The 26,460-nt window shown below is 36.8% G+C and overlaps 1 protein-coding gene across 3 annotated transcripts in view; it reads right to left on the minus strand.

Moving 5' to 3' along the window:
- The window catches only part of PSD3 (pleckstrin and Sec7 domain containing 3), a 344,873-nt gene that overhangs the window by 221,195 nt on the left and 97,218 nt on the right, over positions 1-26,460 (minus strand). For 2 of the 3 annotated variants that reach the window (XM_036249651.1, XM_036249652.1), the window contains exons 2-5: positions 17,604-17,807; positions 17,410-17,490; positions 15,407-15,519; positions 12,903-12,961 (exon numbers count right to left, since the gene is read on the minus strand). In XM_036249651.1, the coding sequence (XP_036105544.1) occupies positions 12,903-12,961; positions 15,407-15,519; positions 17,410-17,490; positions 17,604-17,807 (457 nt within the window). Of the gene's footprint in view, positions 1-12,902; positions 12,962-15,406; positions 15,520-17,409; positions 17,491-17,603; positions 17,808-26,460 lie in introns of those variants that run through there. The other variant, XR_004958019.1, reaches the window with a different exon arrangement.

A 26,460-nucleotide genomic window follows, 5' to 3' on the forward strand; every position in this document is an offset into this window, starting at 1 on the left:
GTTCCCGCTAAGGGCGTGTGCCTCGGTTGCAGTTTGTCCCGGGCCCTGGTCGGTCGTGCGGGTGGCAGCCACTCGATGTGTCCCTTTCGCGTTGATGTTTCTCTCTCTCTCTCTGTTCCCCTCTCTCCCTCCCACTTTACCTGAACAAAAAATGGAAAAATGTCCTCCAGTGAGGATAAAAAAAATAAATAAATAAAAATAATAAAAATAATTTTTAAAAAAGCCACATTATATTAAAAAAGACAATTTCAATTTTCTCAATCCTTATGAAGTGTATCAGATGAAACTAGGTGCTTCACGGTGGCTATTCTAGGTCCTTTGCAGTTACACATGAATTTCAGGATTGGCTTGTCCATTTTGGGGGGAGGGGGGAGCCTGCTGGGATTTTGATAGTGAACGTGTTGAAACTTAAGATCACTTTGGAGCCCATGCCACTAACATTAAGTGTTTAACCCATGACCATGTAATAACTTTCCACTTGTTTCTTTCAACAATGTTTTGTAGTTTTCAATGCGAATGTCTTGACCTAATTTTATTAAATGTATTCTTAAGTATTTTGGTATTTCTGACACTATTGTAAGTGAATTAATTTCATTTTCATACTGTCCATTACTAGTACAAAAATACAATTGATCTTGTATATTTAACTTTAATTCTACAGCCTTGCTGAATTTGCTTTTTAGGTTCTAGTCATTTTTCTTTTGTAAATTCTTTAGGATTTACTATTTACAAACTCAGGTCTTTTGCAAACAGAGATCATTTTACTTATTTCTTTCTAATCTTGATACTTTTTATTTCTTTTTCTTGTCTAATTACCCTGGCTAAAATCTTTAATAATTAAATAAAAGTGGCAAAAATAGACATTTTTGTCTTCTTCCCAATATGGGGAACAGTTTTGTTTTTCACCATCAAGTATGTTAGTTTAGCTATGAGTTCTTCATAGATGCTCATTTTCAGATTAAGGAAATTCTCTTTTATGCCTAGCTTATTATGTTTTCTTTTTAAATCATAAAATGGCGTTGAATTTTGGCAAATGTTTTACCTGTTTTTACTGAGATGATCATGTGGCTTTTCTCTTTTATTCCACTAATATGGTGTATTAGATTGATTTTCATCTACTGAACCAATCTTATATTCCTTAAATAAATCTCAAATGTTTATAATGCATAATCCTTTATGTATGTTGTTGTATTATATAGGCCCTTTTTTTAAAAAAGGTTTTTTTGTGTCTATATTCACAAAGGATATTCATAGAGATGTTAATTTTGTGATAGCTCTGTCTGGTTTTGTTATAAAGGTAATATTGTCCTCATAGAATGCAGTTTGGGGAATGTTTCCTCCCACGCTTTTTTTCTGAATATTTTGAGAAAGATATATATTAAGAATTATTTAAATGTTTAGAATTCACAAGCGAAGATTTCTGGTCTTGGGCTTTTCTTTGTGGGAAGTTTTTTTTAAAAATACTCATTCAATCACTTTACTTGCTATAGGTCTATTCAGATTTTATACAGGGATGAGCAAAAAATAGGTTTACAGTTATAATACAAATAAATAATTCAATAATAATAATACAAGAATAAACTGTATTTTACGTACTCACAACTGTAGACCTACTTTTGTTCACCCTTGTATTTCTTCTTGAGTCAGTTTCAATAGTTTTTATATTTCTAGAAATTTGTTCAAATTACATAGGTGATCTAATTTGTTAACATACAATTGTTGATAGTATTCATTTATAATTATTTTTATTTCTGCAAGGGAATAGTAAGGCCCTCTCTTTTATTACTGATGTTAGCAATTTAAATCCTCTTTTTTTCATGGGTAGGCTACCTATATATATTTGTCAATGTTGTTGATCTTTTCAAAGAATAAGCTTCTGGGTTCATTAAAATGTTACTCTATTGTTTTTCTACCTTCTAGTTTCTGCTGTATATTATTTTCTTCTGCTTTCTTTGGGTTTAGTTTGCTCTATTTTTGTTTCTTATACTGAAAGTTTAGCTTATGGCTTTGAGATAATTCTTCTTTTATAATATAAGCATTACAGCAACAAATTTGCCTCTTAGCACTTCTTTAGCTGCATCTCATACATTTTATGTGGTGTTTTCATTTTTGTTAATCTCAAAGTATTTTTTAATTTCCCTTGTGAATTTTATCTTTGACCCATAGGTTATTTAAGAATGTGTTGTTTAATTTCCACATAATTCATTATGCTAATGATTTCTAATTTTATTTTGGTCAGTGGACATACTTGATATATTTTCATACCTTTTCAATTTATTAAGAATTATTTTATGTCCTATCCTGGAGAATGTTCCATCTATACTTGAAAAGAATGCATATTTTCTTCTGCTGTTGCGTGGGTGTGCTATAAATGTTTCTGTCAGATCCAGTTGATTTATAGTGCTATTTAAATTTTCTGTCTCTTTGTTGATATTGTGGTAGTTATTCCAAGCATAACTGAAAGTGGGGTATTGAAGTCTCAAACTATTATTGTTGAATTGTCTATTTCTCCCTTCAACCACAAAAGCTCCAAACTGCCAACTTCATTGGATGCTAGGCTTCTGGTCTGCATAGCTACTGTGATTGTGAGGCTACTGGTTTTCAAGATTACCATGGAGCTGGAGGGAGGGCAAGTAAAAACACCACACACCTTACTGTTCTTATGGAAATTAAGCTGTGTATTTTTCCCCTTCAAGAAACACTCTTCAGATTGTTGGAAGCCTTTGGTTTATTTTCAGATACGGTTGATTTTTTACCATATTTTTGGGCCAGAGTTTTCATTGTTTTTTGAAGGAGCAGCTTTTTAGAAGTAGTTACTTTGGAAACGCTTTTCCCTCACTATGATCTTTACATTCTAATGAAAGACTATTTTTTAATATCTATAGTTAACGTCATCAGAAATTCTTTTTATGTTTTAATCAAAATTACACTAAAAAATTAGATGACAAACTAGAAGGAAGGATACTAGGTTTTCAAAATTCTTTTAGAAGATTCATTAGCAACAGGTTTAAACATCACTGAGTTACATGCTTTTTTAGGAAATCAATGTCTACTAGAAGGTGTGAATAAAACTTTCATTATTTAATTATCCAGAATTTTTTTTTTTTAACATTTAAAAACAATGGCAAGAAGAGGGGGTGGTGGGGGGAGAGATAAACCACAGAACTTATATGCATGTATGCATAAACAGTGGACATGGACAACAAACTGGGGAGAGGGCAGGGAGGGAGGGGGAGGGGGGAATCAGTGGGGGAAAAAGGAGAAACATCTGTAACAAAAATTAATTAATAAAAATAAAAACAATGGCAAAAATCCCATAAGCTATTTTGGCTTATAAAATTATACTTCACTCTAAATTCAGATTTATTTTACTTGCTTATTTGGCATTTCGTTTACTTTGACAGTCACCACACCTTCCCTACATTAGTATAAAGAAACCGATGTGACTGACTTGGACTTTGAAACAATTGAAAAAACAGCAATGCAGGAAGGGATGGATATGTAAGTTCAGACCAACAAACAACAATTCAAATACTTTAGGTCCTCACAGTAGTGCAATCGCCCATACACTGTGTCTCCCTTTGACTGACCAACACAGGGAACAAAGATAACCAAGACACATAACTTTCTATGGGCCGAAGATGGCCAGCAACTTCTGGAATACTTGACTAACTGAGGCTGTTTACATCTGCCATTTATTATCTTCCTCTGACTCACTGGTAGTTTTGCTAGGTAAGGTTTAGGAGCAAAAGAGACAAGGGTCAGATTAGTCAATTTTGTGTCTTACTGACATATATGTTTACACACTCTGAGTTTTTATACTATTAACAGAGAGTATAAGTAAAATGAAGTGAAGAGTCTTTGTCACTAAAAACCACTCCTTATGATAGCTGGATTTTTTTCTCCTGGTTATACCAAATTGTATCAATTATTACAAAATGCTATTACTCAAACAAACACTGTCCACTGAGCAAAGCTGACTCTAATCACTGACTTTGTATTTCAGTGATTTATAGGTATCACAGAGAAGCGCACACACCATCATGGTTCTATTCATTCTCTTCCCAAATAGATTCATAACTTTGGCAAAAAGGAGGTCTGCTCTGAAATAAATGCTGGCCTGGTGCCTGCCAAGGCGGTGCTTTCACAGTACTTTCCTATATTCTAAATTCTTTCCCATTAAAAGAATAAAGCGTGGGATTTTGGAAAGGCCTTCTTGTGCACTGAGAGGTATAGAAATCATCCCTTCAAATCAGTGCAACCTTTCTAATCAAATCTCAGATGCTTAGTGAAAATGACTCTCTGGATCATTACCTTTAAAATCAGGAGACATTTTAAATCAAACCAAAGAAGACAATACATGAAATGGAAAATACACAAAAAGAATTCTATTTGAAATCCCAAAATACTAGGCAAGCCCAAGTCTCAAATATTTAGCCAAGTAAGGTACCATGTTTAATGAAAGAAAATATTAATAAAAAAGTTAAAAAATTGCCCAGCTGTAGAGGCTCAGTTGTTTGAGCATCTTTCTGTACATCACAGGGTTGCCGGTTTGATTACCCAGTCAGGGCACCTGCCTGGGTTGTGGGTTTGAACCCTAGTCAGGGAGCTTACAGAGGGCAACTGATCGACATTTCTCTCTCACATGGATGTTTCTTTCTCTCTCTCTTCCTCTCTCTAAGCAGGTTCTTGCGTAAGGATTTTGTAAAAAAAAAAAAAAAAAAAAAAACCCTACACTGGGCTGCAGACAAATTTAAGACTATTTTCCAAAATAATTATATTGCCATTATCAAACATATTTTTAATGCAAAACAAAGAGCTGCTTCTCCACTTGTTTTCTTTCAAAGTTACATTAAATGCCTTTTAGAGAGAAATTCTTTGATAAATTTATCATTTCTGAGAAGCTTAAGATGTTTTAACACGTTCCTATTTACAATGTTAAGTTAAAGGATCATCCTCAACCATACCCCACCATGTTTGGGGGAGGGAACAGAAGGTTTCATGACAAAGGGCAGGAGTCTGGAACAGACAAATTCTATAAATGTCTGTAAATGACCAGATAGGAAATATTTTAGGTTTTATAGTCCATAAGGTCCCTATTACAACTACTTGACACTGTCATTTTAAGTATGAAGATGCTAACAAATAGGTGTGGCTGTGTTCCAATAAAACTTTACTTGCTTAATTTTTGCCTGTGGGTCATACTTTACCAACCCCTGGTCTAAAAGAAAACTGGAGGGAAGTGGTATTGTTATTGAGGACAACATCCTGAGCAAGCATGCAAATAGACTAGGCATCCGAATGCATTCTGTGCCTTCATTTCAGATTTCTCCTTTGTTAAAGTTATGGCATCTTCCCCCCACCTCAGCAAATAATCAGCTCCCAACTTTTGTGGTAACAATGACAGCAAAGCAGGGAAGTTAAGATGGAGAGTTTCCTTAACAGAGTCATCTAGAAGTCATACAAGCTACTATCCAAAACGCAGCAAGTGTGACCACGTCTTTGCTTCGAGCACGCCTTCCCAACAGCTGGGGGAATGGAATCTTCCACAAGCTCCAGCCAAGATCTGCTCTAACTCAGTCCTGAAGAAGAGCTGCTAATAAGCCAGCTGTCAAGTGCTCACCAGGAAAGCACGTATTCTGACCTAGAGGTTACAGAATTAGGCAAAAACAATCCTAAAATTTCTCATTTTTAACAGTATAAAGTCCAGAAGCTTTATGGAAAAGATGCTTTTGGAGAAACTGAAAGCTCTCATGACCCATCGGCAGAATCTGGCTTCGACAGTCTTGGGACATTAAAAACACAGCAGGCGCCCTGGCCAGTTTGGCTCAGCGGTTAGAGCGTCGGCCTGCGGTCCGGAGAGACCCGGGTTCGGTTCCCGCTAAGGGCACGTACTTCGGTTGCAGTTTGTCCCTGGCCCTGGTTGGTCGTGTGGGTGGCAGCCACTCGATGTGTCCCTTCACGTCGATGTTTCTCTCTCTCTCTCCCTTCCTCTCTCCCCCTCCCACTCTATCTGTACAAAAAAATGGAAAAATATCCTCGGGTGAGGATAAAAAAAAAAAAAAAAAAAAAAAAAAAAAAACACAGCAGGCATACTCGCCCACGTGACACCCACCTCCTCCAAACATTACAATCAAAGGTGAAAAAACATACTACTGATCTGGCAAGTACTTAAGTTCTGAAGCTCTGCTAAAGCTCCTCTTTTTCTTTTGTTTTGTAGGTGTCTCTAGCAAACAAGTTAAATTGTGTTATGCTGCCCTCAGGTGTCCGTTGTTTTACACGCACGTTAGCAGGTAAAGCGGGATCCTTTGTAAATTTCCAAACCAGGGAGCTACAGCTGTGACACTCACAATGTTCTTTCATAGACCCTAAGCACAGGGCTAATGCAAGCATTCAAGTACGACCTTTAGGGATATCTGAAATATTACCTGGATTTTTCCTACCACTTGTGTAATACGTTGTCATGGAAACAGGAGCCAGAAGTGGTAGCAAGAAAAATATGGTACTGAAAATAATATTGTAATACAGTGGTTCTCTAAGTCTGGTTCAGGGATCCTGACTAGGGTGTCCGTGAGGTTGAACTTATTTTTATAATAATGCTAAAAGTGTTTTTTTACTTTCTCTCTCACACAAGTTATAGCAAAGTTTTCCAGAAACTATATAACTTGTGCTATATTATAACAGGCAATACAGAAACAAAAAGCCCAGCTGTCTTCTGTTAATCCAGATATAAAAGAGGTTTGCAAAACATTTTAACTATTTTCTTCACTAAATTTTTTGTTCTTATAATTACTGTTCACAAAAAGTATATTATTCATTTAATGGGTTTATTAATGCTATTTTATTTTATTTTCATTTTTTTAAAATCCTCACCCAAGGATATTTTTCCATTTATTTGGGGGGGAGGGGCACTGATGTGAGAAGGACATGTCGCTTGGTTGTCTCCCACACGACCCCAACCAGGGCTGGGGACTGAACCGCAACCGAGGTACATGCCCTTGCATGGAATTGAACCTGAGACTCTTGGTCTGAGGGCCAATGCTCTAACCGCTCAGCCAAACTGGCCAGGGCTATTGAAGCTATTTCAAAATAATTTAATAAATATTTTTAAATCTTATCCATTTTAAGTTTATATTCTAATACACATTTTAAAAGTATTAAAAAATGTTCTTGGGGTCCTCAAAAATTTTTGAGTACAAAGGAATGCTGACACCATAAAACTTGAGAAGCATGGTAGTAGGAGATTCTATCACCACTTCATAGAAAGTATTTCCTGTAAATTTTGAGAAGATACGGGAAAAGACACTGACCTCATTATCAAATTACAAAGACTAACTAAACTCTACTTTTAAGTTGATTGTCATAGAAGGACAGGCATTAAATTCAATAATGGGATCAGAGGTCAAAGGTTTCAATCACCTTCCTCATCCTCACTTTTCCCTCCCTCCCCAAAACATGTGAAGAAAAGAAGGGAGAGCAAAACTGACTTAATAGAATTGCACCTGCTTTCCTTTATCTCTTTCTACTAGTTAGCTCTACACAGGTAAAAAAAAAAAATCTGTACTCGCCAGGAGAAGGGATGCAGCAACTAAATAATGTATAAATTAGATACTCTGAGGTCCTAATGAGCACCATTGACTCTACTGACAAAACAGCTATCTGTGTTGTATTTTCCATTATTCATGAACCTATTATAAAGAAAAATAATGCAGAACTACCAAAAAATAACAGGTGAAGAAAGAAAGACAGAGCTAGAGGGAGAAAAGAGAACAGAGAAAATGAAGAAAGAGAAGAGGAGGGGACAGAGAGAGGAGGAAGTGGGAGGTACCCAGGGAGGGAGGAACGGAGGAAGGAAAAAAGGGAAAAGAGCTTTCATTTGGAGTTAGAAGCCAAAAAAATCCACCAGTGCACGATTAATTCTGACATGCTTAAATAAGGATCCCTATTTAAATCTAGGGAGCTGCCAATTTGACAATGAATCATATTCTTAAGGTCATTTTTAAATTGAAAAATTTGAAACCACAATATTTTTCTATATAACATTTCCACAGCTGATGGTAAGGGTCTCAAGCTATCTAATAAGTGCTCATTCCGGTGATAGAAATAAAACTGAACCCCATGCCTCACTAGAAACCCCGAACCACTCTGAGATCAGGCCAATGCTTCGGTGAACTTTCCGTATCACTGAGAGGCGTTCCCAACCAGGCGGAAAGAAAGTCTTGGCACCAAAGAGGGGGAAGAGAGGACTCCAAGGGAAGGAGAATGTGCTGACGCAATGAAAATCCAGACCAAGGTTGGAATCTACAGTAGGATGAAGCCCAGGGATGGCTTTACTGGCAGAGGGTGTGAGGGAGACAGAGAAGACAGCTCTGCAGGAGGAAGGGGTGGCCGCAGGCAAAATGCACCTCAGGCAGCTGCCAGTTACAAGTGATAATCACAGACACGGAGATTTCCTAAAAATATTAGCCACTTATCAACCTCATGGAGGTTTGTGGGACTTTTGAGGGTGGAACTATAAAATAGCACAATACGAAAAGTAAAAGAATTAAAGTTCTTTAATAATTCTTCTAATACCCATTTTCCACTTCTGATAATAAACTGAATGTCTCACCCATTATTTAAAATTCTAGGCTCCTAGAGAGACGACCTAAGAATTTAAAATTCACAAGTATCAATGCAGTTTACAGATTAAAAATAATAAATTCGCATTAGCTTTGATTTTACCCCTTATTCAACCTATAACCCAACACACAGAACACCAGAGGAAGGTCCTGCATTTAACTCAGAACCCTGGGATGTATTCAGCGCTCTCTGAGCATCCCAAGACAGTGTCTGCAGGATGCCAGGCCGGAGCGCCACTCCTGAAAAACCACACTCACACCCCCTAGGCAGGGGGATGTGGGCTGGCTCCTGCCAAGACAGAAAAGCAGAGAGAGACTTTGGGTAGAAGAACTACTAAAAATCCCAAGCCACAGTGTTAAAGGGTAGATTTTGTCACAAGCATTGATTTAAAATAAAGCCCTGGCTACTGCCTCTGACAATGGCCTGACCTTGGGCAGCCACTGTCTCACGGACATCTTTGGACTTTTAGTTGTGAAATTGGCCAACGGACTATGCACCCAACTATCTATCTCACTTTTCATTGCAACTCAGTTCTGCATCCAAAACTTTCTGCCACCTCAGAATCCACCCCGGTGAAAAATTCCTGTCTACTGTCCTGTCCCTGCCACCTGTCTTCGGCCTTAGCAATAATCCTGCCAGGAAGCTGGATCGAAGTACAAGAGAGCTGGCTGTAGTCATCAGAGCGAGCACATCTGAAGATTTATCCAGAAAAGGAATAGATTCAAATTTATTCTAACATGACAGATTCTTTTATTTATATCATTTCTAATAAAATGCAGGCTTAAATAAAAAGATTTTCAACTATTTCCTTATTGATAGTTCAAACAAAATTCAATACAACTTCGTTCCACTATAGCAAGAGAAAAATAAACTCTAGAGTTTGTTTTAATTTAAACTTACCTGTTATGTGCAAGTTTAATTTGCATATATATTTCACAGATGAAGAGGCATTTTAAAAATAGATGATTACTTAGTAAATTAGGCATGTGGCCAAAATGATAAACTTTTAAAGAAAATAAACCACTTGCAGACAAGTAAATGCAAGTCAATACTATTGCTAAGATAATGATAAAGCATTCATATTTTTTCAAAAATAGGTACTGAAGAGAATTGCCATTCTTAGTTCCAATGAAATAATTATAACATCTGGATGAATTTCTCCCCAAAATGTTGTATATACTTCAGGTTGGTTTTTTTCCTAGCCTACTCAGTTAGGATTAACTATAATCCAAGGTATAATCAAAATATCTCTCTGGGGCTTTTCCACCAGAGCACCTATCACCTGCTCCCGTTTCATTAGATAAACCTCACTACTGGAGGTCAGCCTAGCCAACACTACCAGAGATGAGATTTGACTTCCACGAACATGTCTCATTCATTTCTGATCCTTCCCCAAATGGCACAGAGCTGTGTTCGTTGAATGAGAGAATAAATCAGAAAAAGACAGAAAGGCATTCAACATGTAATGATGTTAGATGTATTATATTAGTATACGTTCTATCATTTTGTTAGTAAGAAAATTAGCAGGAAGAACAAAAGGCCCATACCAATGCATTTCCAACGCATTCCTTTGAGTCAGTGAAAGCTACATGAAAGATTCACAAAGAAGAGCCAAAAGAAATTAATCTCCCAAATTATGCCTCCCCCACTGAAAACATGAGTTCAAGCTTGTCTCAGTACTTCTAAGAAAGGTCATGCTGTTGTATTCCTGTTATGACACGATATAAGGAAGAAAATAAGATGGTCTATTAGTTCTTTCCCCAAGAGAATTATTCTGGCACTGGAGTAAGTAACGAGAGATGATGGCCTAGGCAGTACAGAATAATGAGAAGGGGAACAGGGACAGAAGTTAGAAATAAATCACTTTATATTCTAAATGATTCACTTTCATAGGGTCATGCTAATAAGTCAGACTGACACTATGACAATAAATCAAGCAATCATGATGCAAAAGAAGCTATGTCTAGAATTATGGGTAAAAACTTACCACCTAGAAGGAAAATTTATTTTAAAAATGAATCCAGAAGAGAAAGATAAGAGAAACACATTTTCATATAGTTAGTTCTTATGTCAGCTACTACACATTCAACAGATTTAAAATAGTATGCATTATAAATAAGCATAAAAATTCTAATAAACAAAACCTAAACAATAGACAATCTTATGTAGAACACATTTATGAAGCAAAGCTGAGAACTAATAATCACCAAAAACATGATTTTGAATACACATTTACTTATATTTATAATTTTCTCCCTCTGATATATAATCCTGCCATTTCAGACAATTGTTAATTATGTATGATTGGCATAACTCAAGGTAATATTAAAATGTTCATTTAAATAAACTCTCTCTTATCTTGTAGTTGTCAAAAAGAAGTGTGATGCTTCATTAATCTCCTTTCAAATCCTAAAAAGTGGTCTGAAGACAAAGCCGGAGCAAATCGAGATCTGTGGTTCTGACCCCAGGGTGCCCATGGCTTGTTTGAACATCAAACGTCTGAATTATCTGAATAAATAATAAACCTCACACCTTTATTTACTGGTATTTCAAATTATTGTGATTAATAAGATACATGTTTATTTGAAAGTATTTTTAAAGCATCAGATTTTAATATAAACAAATCTCCCCAAATCTAGCAACTTCCATAGAAGTTCTATTAGATACTCAACCTTTAAATAAGAATTGAACTGCTACTGATTTTTATTTCTTCATTACACATTTTCTCAGTCAAGAGACACTAAATACACAATATTGATATGTAGATGAGACCTCAAAATATCTGATATGAACTTTCCTCATTCTGGGATCAATGTTATGTGTGGACAAGCCTACACAAACTGTCTCCTCTGGCTGAAAGTCAGGTAAAGAAATTGAGTGGGAGGAAGAGAAGGGGGCAGGTTGCAATGTTATCACAGGACAGGCAGAGCAGAAGGCCGTGAACCCTGCTTCACTGGTAACGGGGAAACAGAGGTCAGGACAGTCTACTGACTGGTCATCCCTGTAACAAGTTGGATGAATATTAGATTCTGATACTTACTTCAAGGTTTGAGTTGCCGGGAAACCAGTACTTTCATTTCCCCAAGACATATTATGGCTCTATTGCCCAAGAATGTCCACTGCAAGCATCTGCACTTTCAGTCTGTATGGCCTCTGCACACGTTACATATGTCTACAAATCACTTAGGTGCTCTAAATTCACCTCTTGCAAATTACAAAAGGAACTTCATCGTGAAATATTGTGAGGTCTGTGAGGATAGTGCTGAAATTATGATTCTATCACTTTATCTCTCTACTTGCCTGATGGTAGAACCCTTTTCCCCTCAATCCATCTTAATGGCCCCATACAGTTGCTTTTTGCCTTTCTTAAAGAGGAGCACCATAGTTTTAAATTAGAGAATGATATGTCCTATTGGAACAATAGAACACATTTGGACTAATATTTAATTTTTAGTTCCTTTAAAGTGATATTTTTAATTGTATGGTGTGATCTAGACACTTTAATTACAAGAAACCTGATTTTCTCTTCAAAATAAATGAACCCGGGACTATGAAATAATTATTGTGCTAAGTATACACTGACTTATATTTAACTAAAACATTTTCATTTTCTCTAATATGAACAGTTTAAGTTAATGCTAAAATTCCATGTCTATCAAAGGTGAAAGTTTATAAACATAATTATGGATTTAAGCTTATCCTATATTGTAAACAGAAGATAAGAAGGTAATTATATTATTTTGCTATTTCAACTAGTTAAAATATCAGGTAAGTTGAGGAGTGCAAAAAAGACTGAGTTCTCAAGAATTATTACTGTGTTTAGTAAAAATATACTCAACGTTTTCAGATCTAACTTATATCCTCCCTTCCCATCATAAAATATCAGCCCTAATAACTAACCAAAAACCAAACCAAAACAAACAAAAATTAAAAAGTAAAAGCTTTGCCTCTGCCATCTAGTGGAGAAAGAAGACCAGACACAATTCCAGACACGATGACAATATGGTATTCACTTAAAATACCGTAGGGTACATTAAGAACTAAAGTTGCTTTTTAAAAATAGCACAATACACATAAACTCACAGTTTACTAAAATCATAAATTATGCTCTATGCTAGAATGTGAAATGTTATTTCTTTTTCCAAAGATTTACGTTTACTTACCTGCCATGAAGAGAATGAGAGAAAGGGAGGAAGAGAATAAATGTGTCTGAACATGAAAGCAAAGATAAGCCCAAGATATTTTGGATTGCGGTAAGACAGCCCACACCGTACACTTACATGGCCATGGAGATCCGTGTTGAGAAGCATCATTGCACAGGTGAGGCAGTGGACTCCATCTAAGGAAAGAGAGAAGAACAGAAAGCGTTAATCCACTATTTCCTCTTGGATTCCTATTATCACGAAATAGCACATATTAAGAACTTATGAAAGCACAACACTGTAGCTAGGCACAATTAATCATATTTGGGGAGACAGAAATTAAATAAGAACAAATTAAAAAGACCTCAGTGCACAGAGTTGGACTCTACTGGATAAATTAAGTTATGTCTGCCTCTCAGGAAGACAATTTGATGTCCATATCTTTAAGCTTTGAAACAATGTCCTTTGACACAGCAAATCTACTTCCAGGGCTTACATTAAAGAAATAAAAATCTACACAAAATGCAAGGATATTCAAAGAAACATTGCTTACAACAGGGAACAAGTAAATATGGCCCTCCAAAAACATAGTTCTGCTAGGTTACATTGTCCAATTATACATGCTGAAGTGGAAAGATGATTTCACAATAAGTTATTATATGCAAAACAAATACGCGGTATCATTCCATTTAAATACAGTATAAGTACATCTAGAAGACTATATAAGGTAATATTAAAAGAGATTATCATCTCTGGAAAGTGAGAATATAATTTTTATCTTTTTATTTATATCTTCTCAATTTTCTTTAATACAAGATATGAAAATGAAAATAAATCATTTAATACTATTCCTTTTAACTTCTGGGAGGAAAGTGAATTAGGAAAGAAGTAAAAGTTAACATGATTTGCGTCTTCCACATTTCACTGGGTATTAGTTCTCTGGCTAACAATATACAGGCAGGAATAGTTATCCTCTTTCTTGACATTCTTTAAAGAAAACATTTAGGCTGAATGGTTTAAGATCCTATGAATCAGACAAAAGTAAAATACTGAAATAATCTGTGAAAATTTAAAAATGAAATGTTCAGGGGTGAAAAGTTGCCTGAACCAGAAGGATTTCACACTTATATAAAAACATCACTTTTCTTACTTTACATATGCATTAAAAAAAGAAAAAGTACTGAGTTAAGCTTCTTGTTTCCAAGTCTAGAATTAGTTTTGCTCCTGATTCTCTCCCTGCAGTTCTCAATCCAAGTGCAGTACACCATGGCAGCTGCAGATTCAGGAAGATCTTATCCATTTTACTACATTTACAGAAAGGCCTGTCCAGTTACTGAATTTGTGAATTAAAGACAGCATATTTTCCACAGTGTAACTTTAAGTATAGTATGAGATTTCTGCTTTTAAAGTCTCTAGGTAGATGCTAATAAATACCTAAAAGAATATTTATTTCATTTTCAGTTTACGATAAAAAATTCTAAATGCATTTAAAACAAATTCCCGAAAGTATCTGTTAAACTTGGCAACCAACTCTCAAACATTCTTACCAACTCTCAAATATTCTTACCATTTGAATGCACAAATCTAAATTCTGTTTCACTCAGGAATGTCATGTCAGCATCTTAGATTTGAAGAAGGCTCTAATAAAAACAACCCTCTTCTACCCCTGGCATTCTCTACTCAATGCTGACAGTGATAGAGATGGTGACTACATGGCCTAAATATAGTCATTTATTTCAGAATGTGTAACCTTATAGAAGATTCACCAATGGCAAGTAAATGTGCTTGACTTCAAACCCTGAAAACTTTGCTTCATTGTAGGAATTGAAATGGAGAAAAGACCACTCTTCATAGGGTACATCAACAACTACAGTTGCTTTTTAAAAATAGCACAAAAATATAAACTCACAGTTCATTAAAAGCATGAACCAAAGTTAGTGTTCAGTGTTATTTTGATGACTATCAAACAAAAGCACCAGAGACACATCATAGACTCCAGTGAGATTTGTAAATATTTCCAAAACTAACCCAAAACTAAGTACACATGCACTTTATCAAGAAATTTAGCCCTGGTCGGTTTGGCTCAGCAGTTGGAGCATTGGCCTGCAGACCCGAGAGTTCTGGGTTTGGTTCCTGCTAGGGGCACGTACCAAAAAAAAAAAAAAAAAAATTTAAAGATCAGATACTTAGAAAAGAGGAAATAGAAGAACTGGGATTTCACTTATCACAATCCATTTGCACATAAAATCTCAGCATGGCAAAGCGTAAGCAATTTAAAAAATATTACCATGCTATGGAACTGGAAAATAGAGAAAAATAACTGAAAGGGGAGTAAAGAATACTATGCATCAATAAATGCCAGGTTTTTTAAAGAATATTTGATGAAACAAGAAAATGCTCACAATGAAAGTAGAAAACAACTCTCAACTGATTCCAGTTTGACGTTAGATAAATATTATACAGATAAGACTAGAAAGAAGTAAATCTGACTTTATAATAGGTATCTCTAGATAGAAATATTTAGATGATTTTCATTTTCTTTTGTATAATTTCCATATTTTCCACAATCGTATGTAACTTTTATAATAAGGAAAATAACCCTTAATTATAAAACAGAAATTCAAGCATTTACATCAGATTACCTTGTGAAGCAATGGTATCCGGGTTACAATAAAAATATCTATTGGAGAAGTGTACTAAAACTCTCTCTCGTTCTTGAGTTTCTCCCGCAAGAGAAAATGCTTTAAAGAAATACCTAAAAAAGAATTGGGGTGGGGGAAGTAAAATTTTAGAAAATGTTACCACACTCTTTATGTTTGACAGTTAAAGTTAATCCATATAAGCATAAAAAAATTAATTATACAAATTAAGATACTCTGCAGTTATTTTTTAAAAAATCATAAATTTATATTGACATTTCAATGCTCTTAAATGTCAATGTAAAAGATGACGGCAATAACGTGGTGGCCAATACTTCAAGCCTTGGAAAGGGAGGCAATTTCCCCATATGACTATGTGTTAAGTAGCCATTTACAAAGATCAGCCCTGGCCAGTTTTGCTCAGTGGTTAGAGCGTCTGCCCGAGGACCAAAATGTTGAGGGTTCGATTCCAGTCAGGGGCATGTACCTTGGTTTCGGTTCAGTCCCCAGCCCTGGTCGGTGTCATGCAGGAAGCAACTAATCGATATGTCACTCTCACATTGATGTTTCTCTCTCTCCCCTTCCCCTAGGGTGAAGACTTAAAAAAAAAAAAAAAGATCAATTGGATAAAAACCAAAGAACTCTTAAGACTAAACGCAAAACCATGTAGCTATGTTTTAAAGTTCTACGTGGATCACAGTTTTTTTTGTCATTTTGTTACATGACCGTAAGTGCCACTGTTAAAATTATAATTACACTGCCTCATATGCAGATTTCAGTTAATTTTACTTTACCCACTGGCATCACATTATTTGTTACATGGGAAGGAAATTGAGAGATAAAACTCTAATTTATTCCATAAATTGGGAATAAATTAATTTGTGTATAAAACTTCTTTGAACAACAGAAAATATGCCCAGAACCACACCCTAAGTCAGAGTCACTGGGAAGACTGTCTATTATAGGAAAATCTAGATGTGCCTCACTTGACAAACTAGATTCAATCTCGAAACATGAGATGGGAAGGAAACAAATCATTTAAAAAGCTCTAAGAAATCGTATATTGAAATCTTACTACATTCAATAAACCTTGTTTGCTGTTCTCCTTATAGTTTGTTAATCTAAATTATACTGATCAAACTTTAATTGTTTCTAATGTTTGTTTTTTTTCATAAACCACACAAGAAAGCAAAGCAAAAGCAAAGCAAAAACATAGATCTCTCTTCCACCTTATCTGTTCTCACTGCAAAATCTATGAGTATCCTTGACTCAAAGAGCCACAGAAAAAGTCACTGTGTTCATTATAATCCAATTGTCCTCACATCACCTCCCATGCTTCAGTCTCCTGCTTTGTAAAACAAGAAGGTTACAAAGATGATCTCAGAATTCCTCCAGGCTCTGACATGTTATAAACTTCATTAGATTAGATGCTAACTGGGTTTAACCTTCAGCTGCTCTTAGAAATGTACAGTACAATATGGTGTGAAGGTGAGGACCTGATTGTTTAAGACACCTTCATTTGAACAGATCAGCAAAAAGTGTTACTGCCTGACACACTTTTACAGATAGTTTCTTTTGATTATGTTGATACTCATTTTTATTCCATTCATGAGTTAATTCCTAAGTATCGTCTTAAAAGGCTAACTGGTATTGTAAAGAAAAGCTTAGGAAAAATATCTAAAATTCTACAGTCTGTAAAGTGCCTTTTTAAAATCTGATCATCTGAAAACCCAATCCCCACGGATTCCATTTCTCCTCAAGACTTATGCCGCCGCCATTCTTTACTATGTCACCTAGTAGATTCAGAATGAGGTCGCGTGATTTCATAAAACCAACATATTTTTCTCACTTTCTACTATGTTTAATATCTAAGATACAATCTGAGCTAAATTCACAAAGTAACTGTGGGTTTTAAAAAATAAAACCCAGATTTTGGCTTCAGCACATTACTTTCTCTTCTTTGGAGACATTCTATGGAGGCTAAAGGAATAGAAGTTTAATCGTACCTGAGGGACTGGTCCAGCGTCATTCCTGTAAAATCAAAAAACTTCAGATATTCTTCTGCAACTAGTTTGCTAAATTCATTGCTATAAGAAAACAGAATAGACTTGGTTATTGCTATCAATTAATTCTCTCTCTCTCTCTCTCTCACACACACACACACACACACACACACAAAACGGCCTTGGGAGAGACGTACTTCTTGCCTAGGTGCTTTGCGACATCTGATCTTTTGAATCTGTCTAGATGATAAAGGCGTTTGGCCAACCTTTTGGCTGCTTCTAAGTTGCTGCTGGTGCCATTACTGAGACTCTCTGGGGGCTCCTTTTCCAGAATTTCAGTGTTCCCCATTTCAGGGTGATCCTCTATCAGTGCTGTTTTCACCCCAGCATGGCTGTGGGAACTGAAAAAGAAGGGAAATAGAAGATTTTTCTTGTGTGACAAAAAGGAAAATGGCTGATAAAATTACTATGGTATTGTAGAGCCAATTAAATAAAGAACTATTTTAAATGAGACTGTTTTATGCTTAATTATTCATAAAAATTTATTCAGTTACTATATTTCAATGTACCAAAGAAGTAATTGCTTAAACCCTGAATGAGAAGTTATCAACCTTTTGGTTTCAGGACCTTCACATTTTTAAAAGTATGGAGGACTCCAAAGACCTTTGCTTATATGGGTTATATCTGTTAACATTCACTATATTCGTAATTAAAATAGAAAAATTTCAAATATTAACTTATTTTAAAATAATCTATTTCATGAATACAAATAATAGGTTTTTATTAAAGATAACTATATTTTCCAAAACAACATAAATTTTAGTGAGACAAGCAACTGTGATTTACATTTTTTACAAATTTCTTCAATGGCTGGCTTACTACAGGACAGCAGCATCCTCATAGCCACTCTGACAGTCAATCTGTGACAATATATTGTTTTGGTTGAAATAGATTAAGAACATTTAGCATCACACCGATATTTAGTTAATTTTAATATCCTTTTCAGATAATTATAGCTATTGTTTTCTGATAATGACACCAAAATAAGTAGTAATTTCTTAAAGGTTAGTTGCAATATAGAATCTAACATTGAATCAATGAACTTGTTGTACTCATATTAAAATCTGTCTTAAATTTTGAATGGATCTTTTACCCAGGGATGATTCTGCAACATGCAGTGGTCATTTGCAAAATATTTGTTGACACATTTCATTATACAATATGAAAAAAAAAATCACATTCATTAATGTTACCACTAAATATTCAGAAAAGTAAGTATTGGGAAGCTATCAAACTTTTGGTATAGATATAAGTTTTCCCAACTTCTAATTTTTTATTGAAAGCTCACATTTTATTATTGGCAACAAAAATTATCAGTTGTTTCTTAAAGTAATAGGCTCAGCTCACTCTATTAATTTCCTGGAAAATGTCTGCCAGTAACATTTCTTTGGAGAAATTCTATGGAGGCAAGAGGACAGAAGATGAATCGATTCTACTTGTTGTGCCCGAAAGGGGGCTATCAGGACAGGGGGAGAAACAGGCTATCACAAATGCTTTGAGACTCAATCAACTAGGTGAAAATTCTGTTCTCTGCACATGCCAACTCACACCATCCAGAAGAGACTGAGGAGAAGCTGGAAATACAAGAGGGAGGCTCATCAAACCCATGACAACTTATTTTACTGCAACTACTCTGATACTACTTCAGTTTCTTAAAGTCAAAGTCAAGTGCTAAAGTGTAGTCAATTCCAGGACAACAGACACAAACTGGAACTGACCCAGGAAAACCAGGATGTTTGGTAACCTCCTTAAACAACCAGACACCTTAAACAACCTTCCAGCAGAAATACCCACCAACACAATAAATTGCTTCATCATGATGAAATTTTCATGCAAATACATTTAAATGTTTTCATCCTAAACCTTCCTTTAGAGAGTTCACATTACCACCAGTTTCGTAAACGTGTATCTTATCAGAAAACTGAATATTTAATTATTATATATGGCAAACCTATAATAAGTAAATTCATTGAAGGAATTTCTTTTAAAAATAACTCAACTTGTGTCTACTCACATAAGTGGTAGAAATGTAAAATATTTACTCCGAGAACTATTTTAGTTAAAATCAAGTAATTTTTATAAATTTAAAAGAAAAAAAAAAATCCCTGGAGTTGTGTTCCCATACATTCTCTCACTCTATATATTAGCTGTCATGTTGAAAAAAAAATAAATGTCAAAGATAGAATTTTCTCAGTTAAACTGATACTTATTGTTAATTTCTCAGGGAAAATTCATAGCATATACTTAACCATTCCAGGCAAACATGTAATTATACCATATACATCGTACAGCAAAGATTTTGTTCAGAGACAAGCATGTATTTTTTTTTAATGTAGTGGCCAAAATCATTCCTATTGCTCATGGTCTTCATTCCTCACACTTGCCTCCTCTAGCCTAGGCCGGTCCAGTTCTCCCCTTCCTCACATTCACCAGAAGGTGGTAATACTGAAATCTGTAGGCATCAGACTCCTCAGGATTTTCAGTAAAAAAGAAAATTAGAAATAAAGTGAGGTTTAATACCTCCATTCCTAGAGGGCTTCATTCTGTCCCATTTCATAATTTATGAGATCATGCGAGTAAGAACAGAGATTACTCCTTTTGAGTCAGCAAGTCTGTGAAATGATGGCAATACAAACTCACCAGCAATAAGACAGACACCAGGACAAGCTCATCATGGAGCCCGGGGTGCGTGTGGGCCATACTTCCTCTTCTAAGCCCCTTCCCAGTACCCATCCGCCCACAACTCCAGTCTGCTGGTCGTCTAGGGATTCCAAAGAACTGGCTCCCTGTGAGGTCACATTACTATGACCTCACATTCTCAGCAGAGTGTTTATTGTTGGGGTTTTTGTAGCCTCAATAAAAACAGGAGCCAGAACACAGGGGCCACTGTACAGGAAGAGCATAAACAACAATGGCAGCCCAGCCTTGTTCACACTGGCTCAAGCCCAGTGGACGATCCCTCTCAGTGAGGATGGCATTTTGTTTCCTGGAATACACAAGACACTGTCCACTTAGTCTGTTGAATATTAGATGCTTTCGATGGTTGAATCTTCCCTTTTCTATAGTTCCATTTTTCTTCTTAGTAATCTCACAAGGTGAAACCCCTACTAGTGACTTAAATATAGAAAACACTTCCCAAAAGCTTCTCCCTGTGTTCTACCAAACGCTGTGCTGGGACCTGTCCCTCACATCTCCAAACAAACATGGTAACACTCTTTCCAGGAAAAACCAGGGTCAGATCACTGATTCTGACCACCAGGCCTTTTCATGACCTTCTTTCTTCCTTTTTAATCATACTACAGTTAGCAGATTTTCCAAATAAAAGTAATAGGACACCCAGTTAAATCTGAATTTTAGAAAAACAAAAAAATAGTTTTTTGCATATTTCAAATAGTATGGGAATACTGAACACCAAAATATTATTCCTTGTTTATCTAGAAATTCAAATTTAACTGGGCATCATCCTATATTTTTTCTGGTAACACTATCTCCTGAAATGTTTGCCCTTGACTTTATATGAAGAATTCCAATACTGGTGTTCTCTGACTGTGAATTGGCAGTGTGTTTCACAATCATGCTACCTTCTGAGTTTGTTTTGACTTGTTTCTGCAATTAAATTTTTATTCCTACTATTTTTCTACAGATTTATCAAGACCTTCTCTAAGTTGCCTAGGACCCCACTGATTCTTTTCTAAATACAAAAGGAAAACGCTGTTTTCTCTGCGTGTTTACCCACTCACACTTTTTCCCTAGTCTGCATACTGTCACCACAGATGTGATAACATCCCTCCTACACAAGAAAAATGCATATTCTGTGGCATGTCACATAAGGCCCTTCAGAAGCTGACCCCAACTGCTCTTTCAGATTTATCATCTCCCACTGTCCTCATGCATGGGCCACACAGATATATTACCTGTGTTCTCACATCCCTTTCACATGTTTGCCACTCTTGTTACCCCTGCCCCAACATTCTGCAAACTTTTACTGATCCTATAAGAGCCCAGGTGAAATAACTACTTTTTTCTCTTTTTTTAAATATGTTTTTACTGATTTTCTAGAGAGAAAGGGAGGGAGAGAGAGATAGAAATGTCAATGTGTATACCAGATATCAGGTTATACTACAAAGCGACTGTAATCAAAACAGCCTGGTACTGGCACAAGAACAGGCATATGGACAAGTGGAACAGAATAGAGAACCCAGAAATGGACCCAAGGCAATATGCTCAATTAATATTTGACAAAGGTGGCAAGAGCATACAGTGGAATAAAGACAGCCTCTTTAATATATGGTGTTGGGAAAATTGGACAGTTACATGCAAAAAAATGATACCAGACCATCAACTTACACCCTACACAAGAATAAACTCAAGATGGATAAAAGACTTATATGTAACCCGTGAATCCACAAAAATTCTAGAAGAAAATGTAGGCAACAAAATTTCGAACATCATATGCAGCAGAATATTCACTGATACATCACCTAAGGCAACAGAAACAAAGTAAAAAATGAACACATGGGACTACATCAAACTAAAAAGCTTCTGCACAGCAAAAGAAACAACCATCAAAATGCAAAGGCAACCCACTGTATGGGAGAACATCATTGCCAATGATACATCAGATAAGGGGTTAATTTCCAAAATATATGGAGTACTCATAAAACTCAACAAAAGGAAGACAAAGAACCCAATTAAAAAATGGGCAGAGGACCTAAATAGACACCTCTCCAAACAGGACATACAAATGCCAAGAGACATTTGAAGAAATGCTCAACATCACCAGAGAGATGCAAATTAAAACAACAATGAGGTATCACCTCACACCTGTCAGAATGGCCGCCATCAACAAATCATCAAACAATAAGTGTTGGCGAGGGTGTGGAGAAAAGGGGATTCTAGTGCACTGTTGATGGGAATGCAGACTGGTGCAGCCACTATGGAAAACAATATGGGGTTACCTCAAAAAAATTAAAAATTGAACTTCCATTTGACCCAGTGATCCTGCTTCTAGGACTATACCCTAAGAAGCCTGAAACACCAATCAGGAAGAATATATGTACCCCCATGTTCATAGCAGCACTATTTACAATAGCTAAGATATGGAAACAGCTCAAGTATCCATCAGTAGACGAATGGATAAAAAAGCTGTGGTACATATACACAATGGAGTACTATGCAGCTGTAAGAAAGAAAGATCTCTTATCCTTTGAGATGACATGGAGGGACCTGGAAAGTATTATCCTAATTGAAACAAGCCAAGCAGAAAAAGACAAATACCACATGATTTCACTTATATATGGAATATAATGAATATAACAGTCTGAGGAATAGGGTAGACCCAGAAACACGAAAGTAGAGTACAGGCTGACAACCTTCAGAAGAGGGGATAGTTGGGGTGGGAAGAGATAAACCACAGAACTTATATGCATGTAGGCATAACCAATGGAACTGGACAACAAAGCCGGGGACGGGGCAGGGCGGGGCGGATGAGGAGGAGGGTGTCAATGGAGTAAAAAAGGAGAAACATCTGTAACAAAAATAAAATTAAAAAAAAAAAGAAAAAAGAAATGTCAATGTGTGAGAGAAAAATCGATCAGCTGCTTCCTGAATGCCCCCCACTGGGGATCGATTCCCACATCCTGGGCATGTGCCCTGACCAGGAATTGAACCAGGACCTCTCGGTCCATGGGATGACGCTCAACCACTGAGTCACTCCAGTTGGGTGAAATAACTACTTTTCTAAGAATCATACTCCAACTCCCTCCTGATGCATTTTAGAGCACAAGATATACATACTTTTTTTATAGCTCTCCCTTTAAAAATCCCATCTCTCATCTACCACTACCTTGAATTTCATTTTGTAACCACATCACAAGAGCAGTTTGTGATAGCAGATCACAATGCAAGAATCAAGCAGTGAGCTCTCTCCATGCCCTCTACTGCCATCACAAGAGCGGACTGTGATAGTCGATCACAGTATCTGTTAAAAGAATGCACAAATGGAGCAATGAGCTGTCTCCATGCCCTCTACTGTCTTCTATGCTCTGTTGTCTATGACATGCAGCACAAACGTTCTAATTCATTATAACTAATCTTGGAAAAGTTCTACAGAGACCACCATCAGCAGAGGGTATTAGATATATTGTCTTATTCCATATTTACTTTCAATTTAAATTTTGAAAAAAATCTTTAAATTTTTATTTAATTGTGGTACTAAAACCAGAATAAATAAACTAGGCTACAGTGTCAAAGCTTTCCTCCCTGTGTTTATAACATACACTTTGGGAGTTCTGCACAGAAAACAACAAACAGCCAACTAGTTCAATTTTATATACAGGGTGGGGAAAAGTAGGTTTACAGTTGGAAGTACACAAAACATTGAGTTTACTCTTTAATAGTTATTGCAAAATTTTTCATATAAACAACTGTAAACTTACTTTTGTCCCACCCTGTATAAGCTAAGCAAAGGCAATTTGGAGGAATCCCCAAGAGTGGGGAGAAATGACCCCAGTTGCAAGTGGAATGAGAGGACCACAGGGAGCAATATGACCTCACTCCTTAGGCTGAATATACAGACAGAGAGCCTGGAATCAACAGACTCAGAAAAGTCAGGACAAATGCACAGCTTCATGGCAGAAAAAAAAAAATCAAGAAGAGGTCTAAATACATCATAAGTAAGATACACTTAAAATCTCAAAGCACAAATTGTCGCTATGAAAGGAAATCTCCTTTGCCATCATTATCTATGGCATTCATTTCTCAGGCATTGCAGAGATAGTACATAAGCTAGTCTTGAAGAAAACACCAATGAGAAATGATTCAGAACAACCACAGCACCTCTAGTGGTACCACACCTGACAACATCTAACATAAGTTACTATGAGCCAGCCACTGGATAAGTGCTTCCCAGGGACTGTCTCATCTGATCCTCAACCTTATGAAGCAGGTAGTGGTATACCCACTTCACGGATGGAAGGTGAGGCACAGGGAAGGACTTGGACAGTGGGACTCCAGTGCCCAAGTCCTTTATGCCCTATACTACTATTCATTTAGCTACTGCTAGTCATTTTCTGGTATGTTTTTGCTTATTCAACATACATTAAACTCCCTCCCATGTGCCAGGCAAGGCTTTAGATGTTTGGAATACTTCAGTAAACAAAACAAAACAATGAAAGAAAACCCTTCTATCCAGGGGAGCTAAAAATAAACCACAAACATAATCAATGAGTATATAATATGCTAGAAGGTGATAATTGCCAAGGAAAAAATAGAGCAAAGAAAGAAGAGATCAGAAATCCCAGTTTGGGCCCTGGCTGGTTTTGTTCAGTGGTTAGAGCATTGGCCTATGGACCAAAGAGTCACAGATTCGACTCCAGTCAAGGGCACATACCTCGGTTGTGGTTCGTCCCCAACCCTGGTCAGGGTTGTGCGGGAGGCAGTCAGTTGGTGTGTCTCTCTCACATCGATGTTTCTCTCTTTCCCTCTCTCCTTCCCTCCTACTTTACTGAATATAAATAGAAAAATGTCCTTGGGTGAGGATAAAAACAAACAAAAAACAAACAAACAAACACCCCAGTTTTGGGGTGGGAGAACATAAATTTTTATATAAAGTGGTCATGAAAGGTCTGAGGAAATTGAAGGGCCGAGTTGTCATCAACTCAAATGGGAAAGGTCAAAGTTGGCACAGGTTTTAAGAGAATGAAGTTCCATTTGGTTAACTTTGAGATGATGGTTAGATATCCAAGTGGACAAGATGATATGAGGAAATGTGAATCTTCCAGAAAAGACATGTGCCAGGACCTCCTGCCCACCCCCCCACCCCCCACTCCAGGGAATGCCCATACTGCTGGCCTGACTTGGCTGCAGTACTTTTCTTTCTTTCTTTATTGATTTTAGAGAGAGAGGAAAAGAGAGAGAGAGAAACATCGATGAGAGAACATCGACCGGCCACCTCCTGCACGGCCCGCACTGGGGATTTGGTCCACAACCTGGGCATGTGCTCTGACTGGGAATCGAACCGGCGACCTCTTGGTGCATGGGTCGACGCTCAACCACTGACCCCCACCAGCTGGGCAACACTTTTCTTTTTAAGGTCCAAGATGATTCTGATGGCTCAGGACTCTGAGCCACCACTGCAACCCATGAGGAACCACTATAGGTCTAGACTGGGGAAAAGCTATTGACTAGGACTTGGATTTTGGTAAGATCACTTTTGCTTGTAGCATGGAGGAAAAACAGCAGGGGGACAGAACTGAAGACAGAAAAATCAGCTAGGGAAGTTCTTAAAACGGTGATCAAGAGACAAGAAACTGAACTGAAAGAGTTCATGCAAATATAAAGAAAAAGCCTGCTCTGAAAGATAGTTAGAAAGTAAAATGAAAGAACATCACAGGTGACGTGGGATGTGTGTGGTGGTCACAGAGAGGGCAGAGGGCTAACCGAAGAAGCTGGGCAGAGTGTGATGCTCCAACCAGGACAATACATACAAGAGAAAGGGAGGGGTGTGTAACACTGTGTGTATGCATACAGAGATAAGCAGGAGACACAAGGAGAAAAGACCATGAGTTTGCATCAAAGATGTGATAAATACAAGGTGTCCACTGGATATCTGGGCAAGCCGTCTGGGAGCGACAGCAACTACCCCTCCCTGTGGGACTCAGTACAGGAATAGTAGTCACCCCACACTGGGGGACAGGATCACCTGTGAGAGGCTGTAGAAGCAACAGGACCAAAGAACCCTGAAATGTGCCAATACAGAAATCTGTCTGGCAGTGCATTCATCTGAACGCGATTCCATTACCACAGAAGTCACTTATTAATGCGATTCTGCTCACAAGTACTCAGTTTGCTGAGTGAAAATTATTAATTTAGAAGATGCTGAAAGCAAGCTCCATCCAGGTAAACTGCCAAGGTTCAAATATTGGTTCTATCAGTCACCAACTGTGGACTTCGGGTAAGTTCATTATTCTCTGTGCACCTCAGTTTTTTCATCTA

The sequence above is a fragment of the Molossus molossus genome, unplaced genomic scaffold (genome assembly GCF_014108415.1).
Source record: "Molossus molossus isolate mMolMol1 unplaced genomic scaffold, mMolMol1.p scaffold_m16_p_9, whole genome shotgun sequence".
Taxonomy (NCBI): domain Eukaryota; kingdom Metazoa; phylum Chordata; class Mammalia; order Chiroptera; family Molossidae; genus Molossus; species Molossus molossus.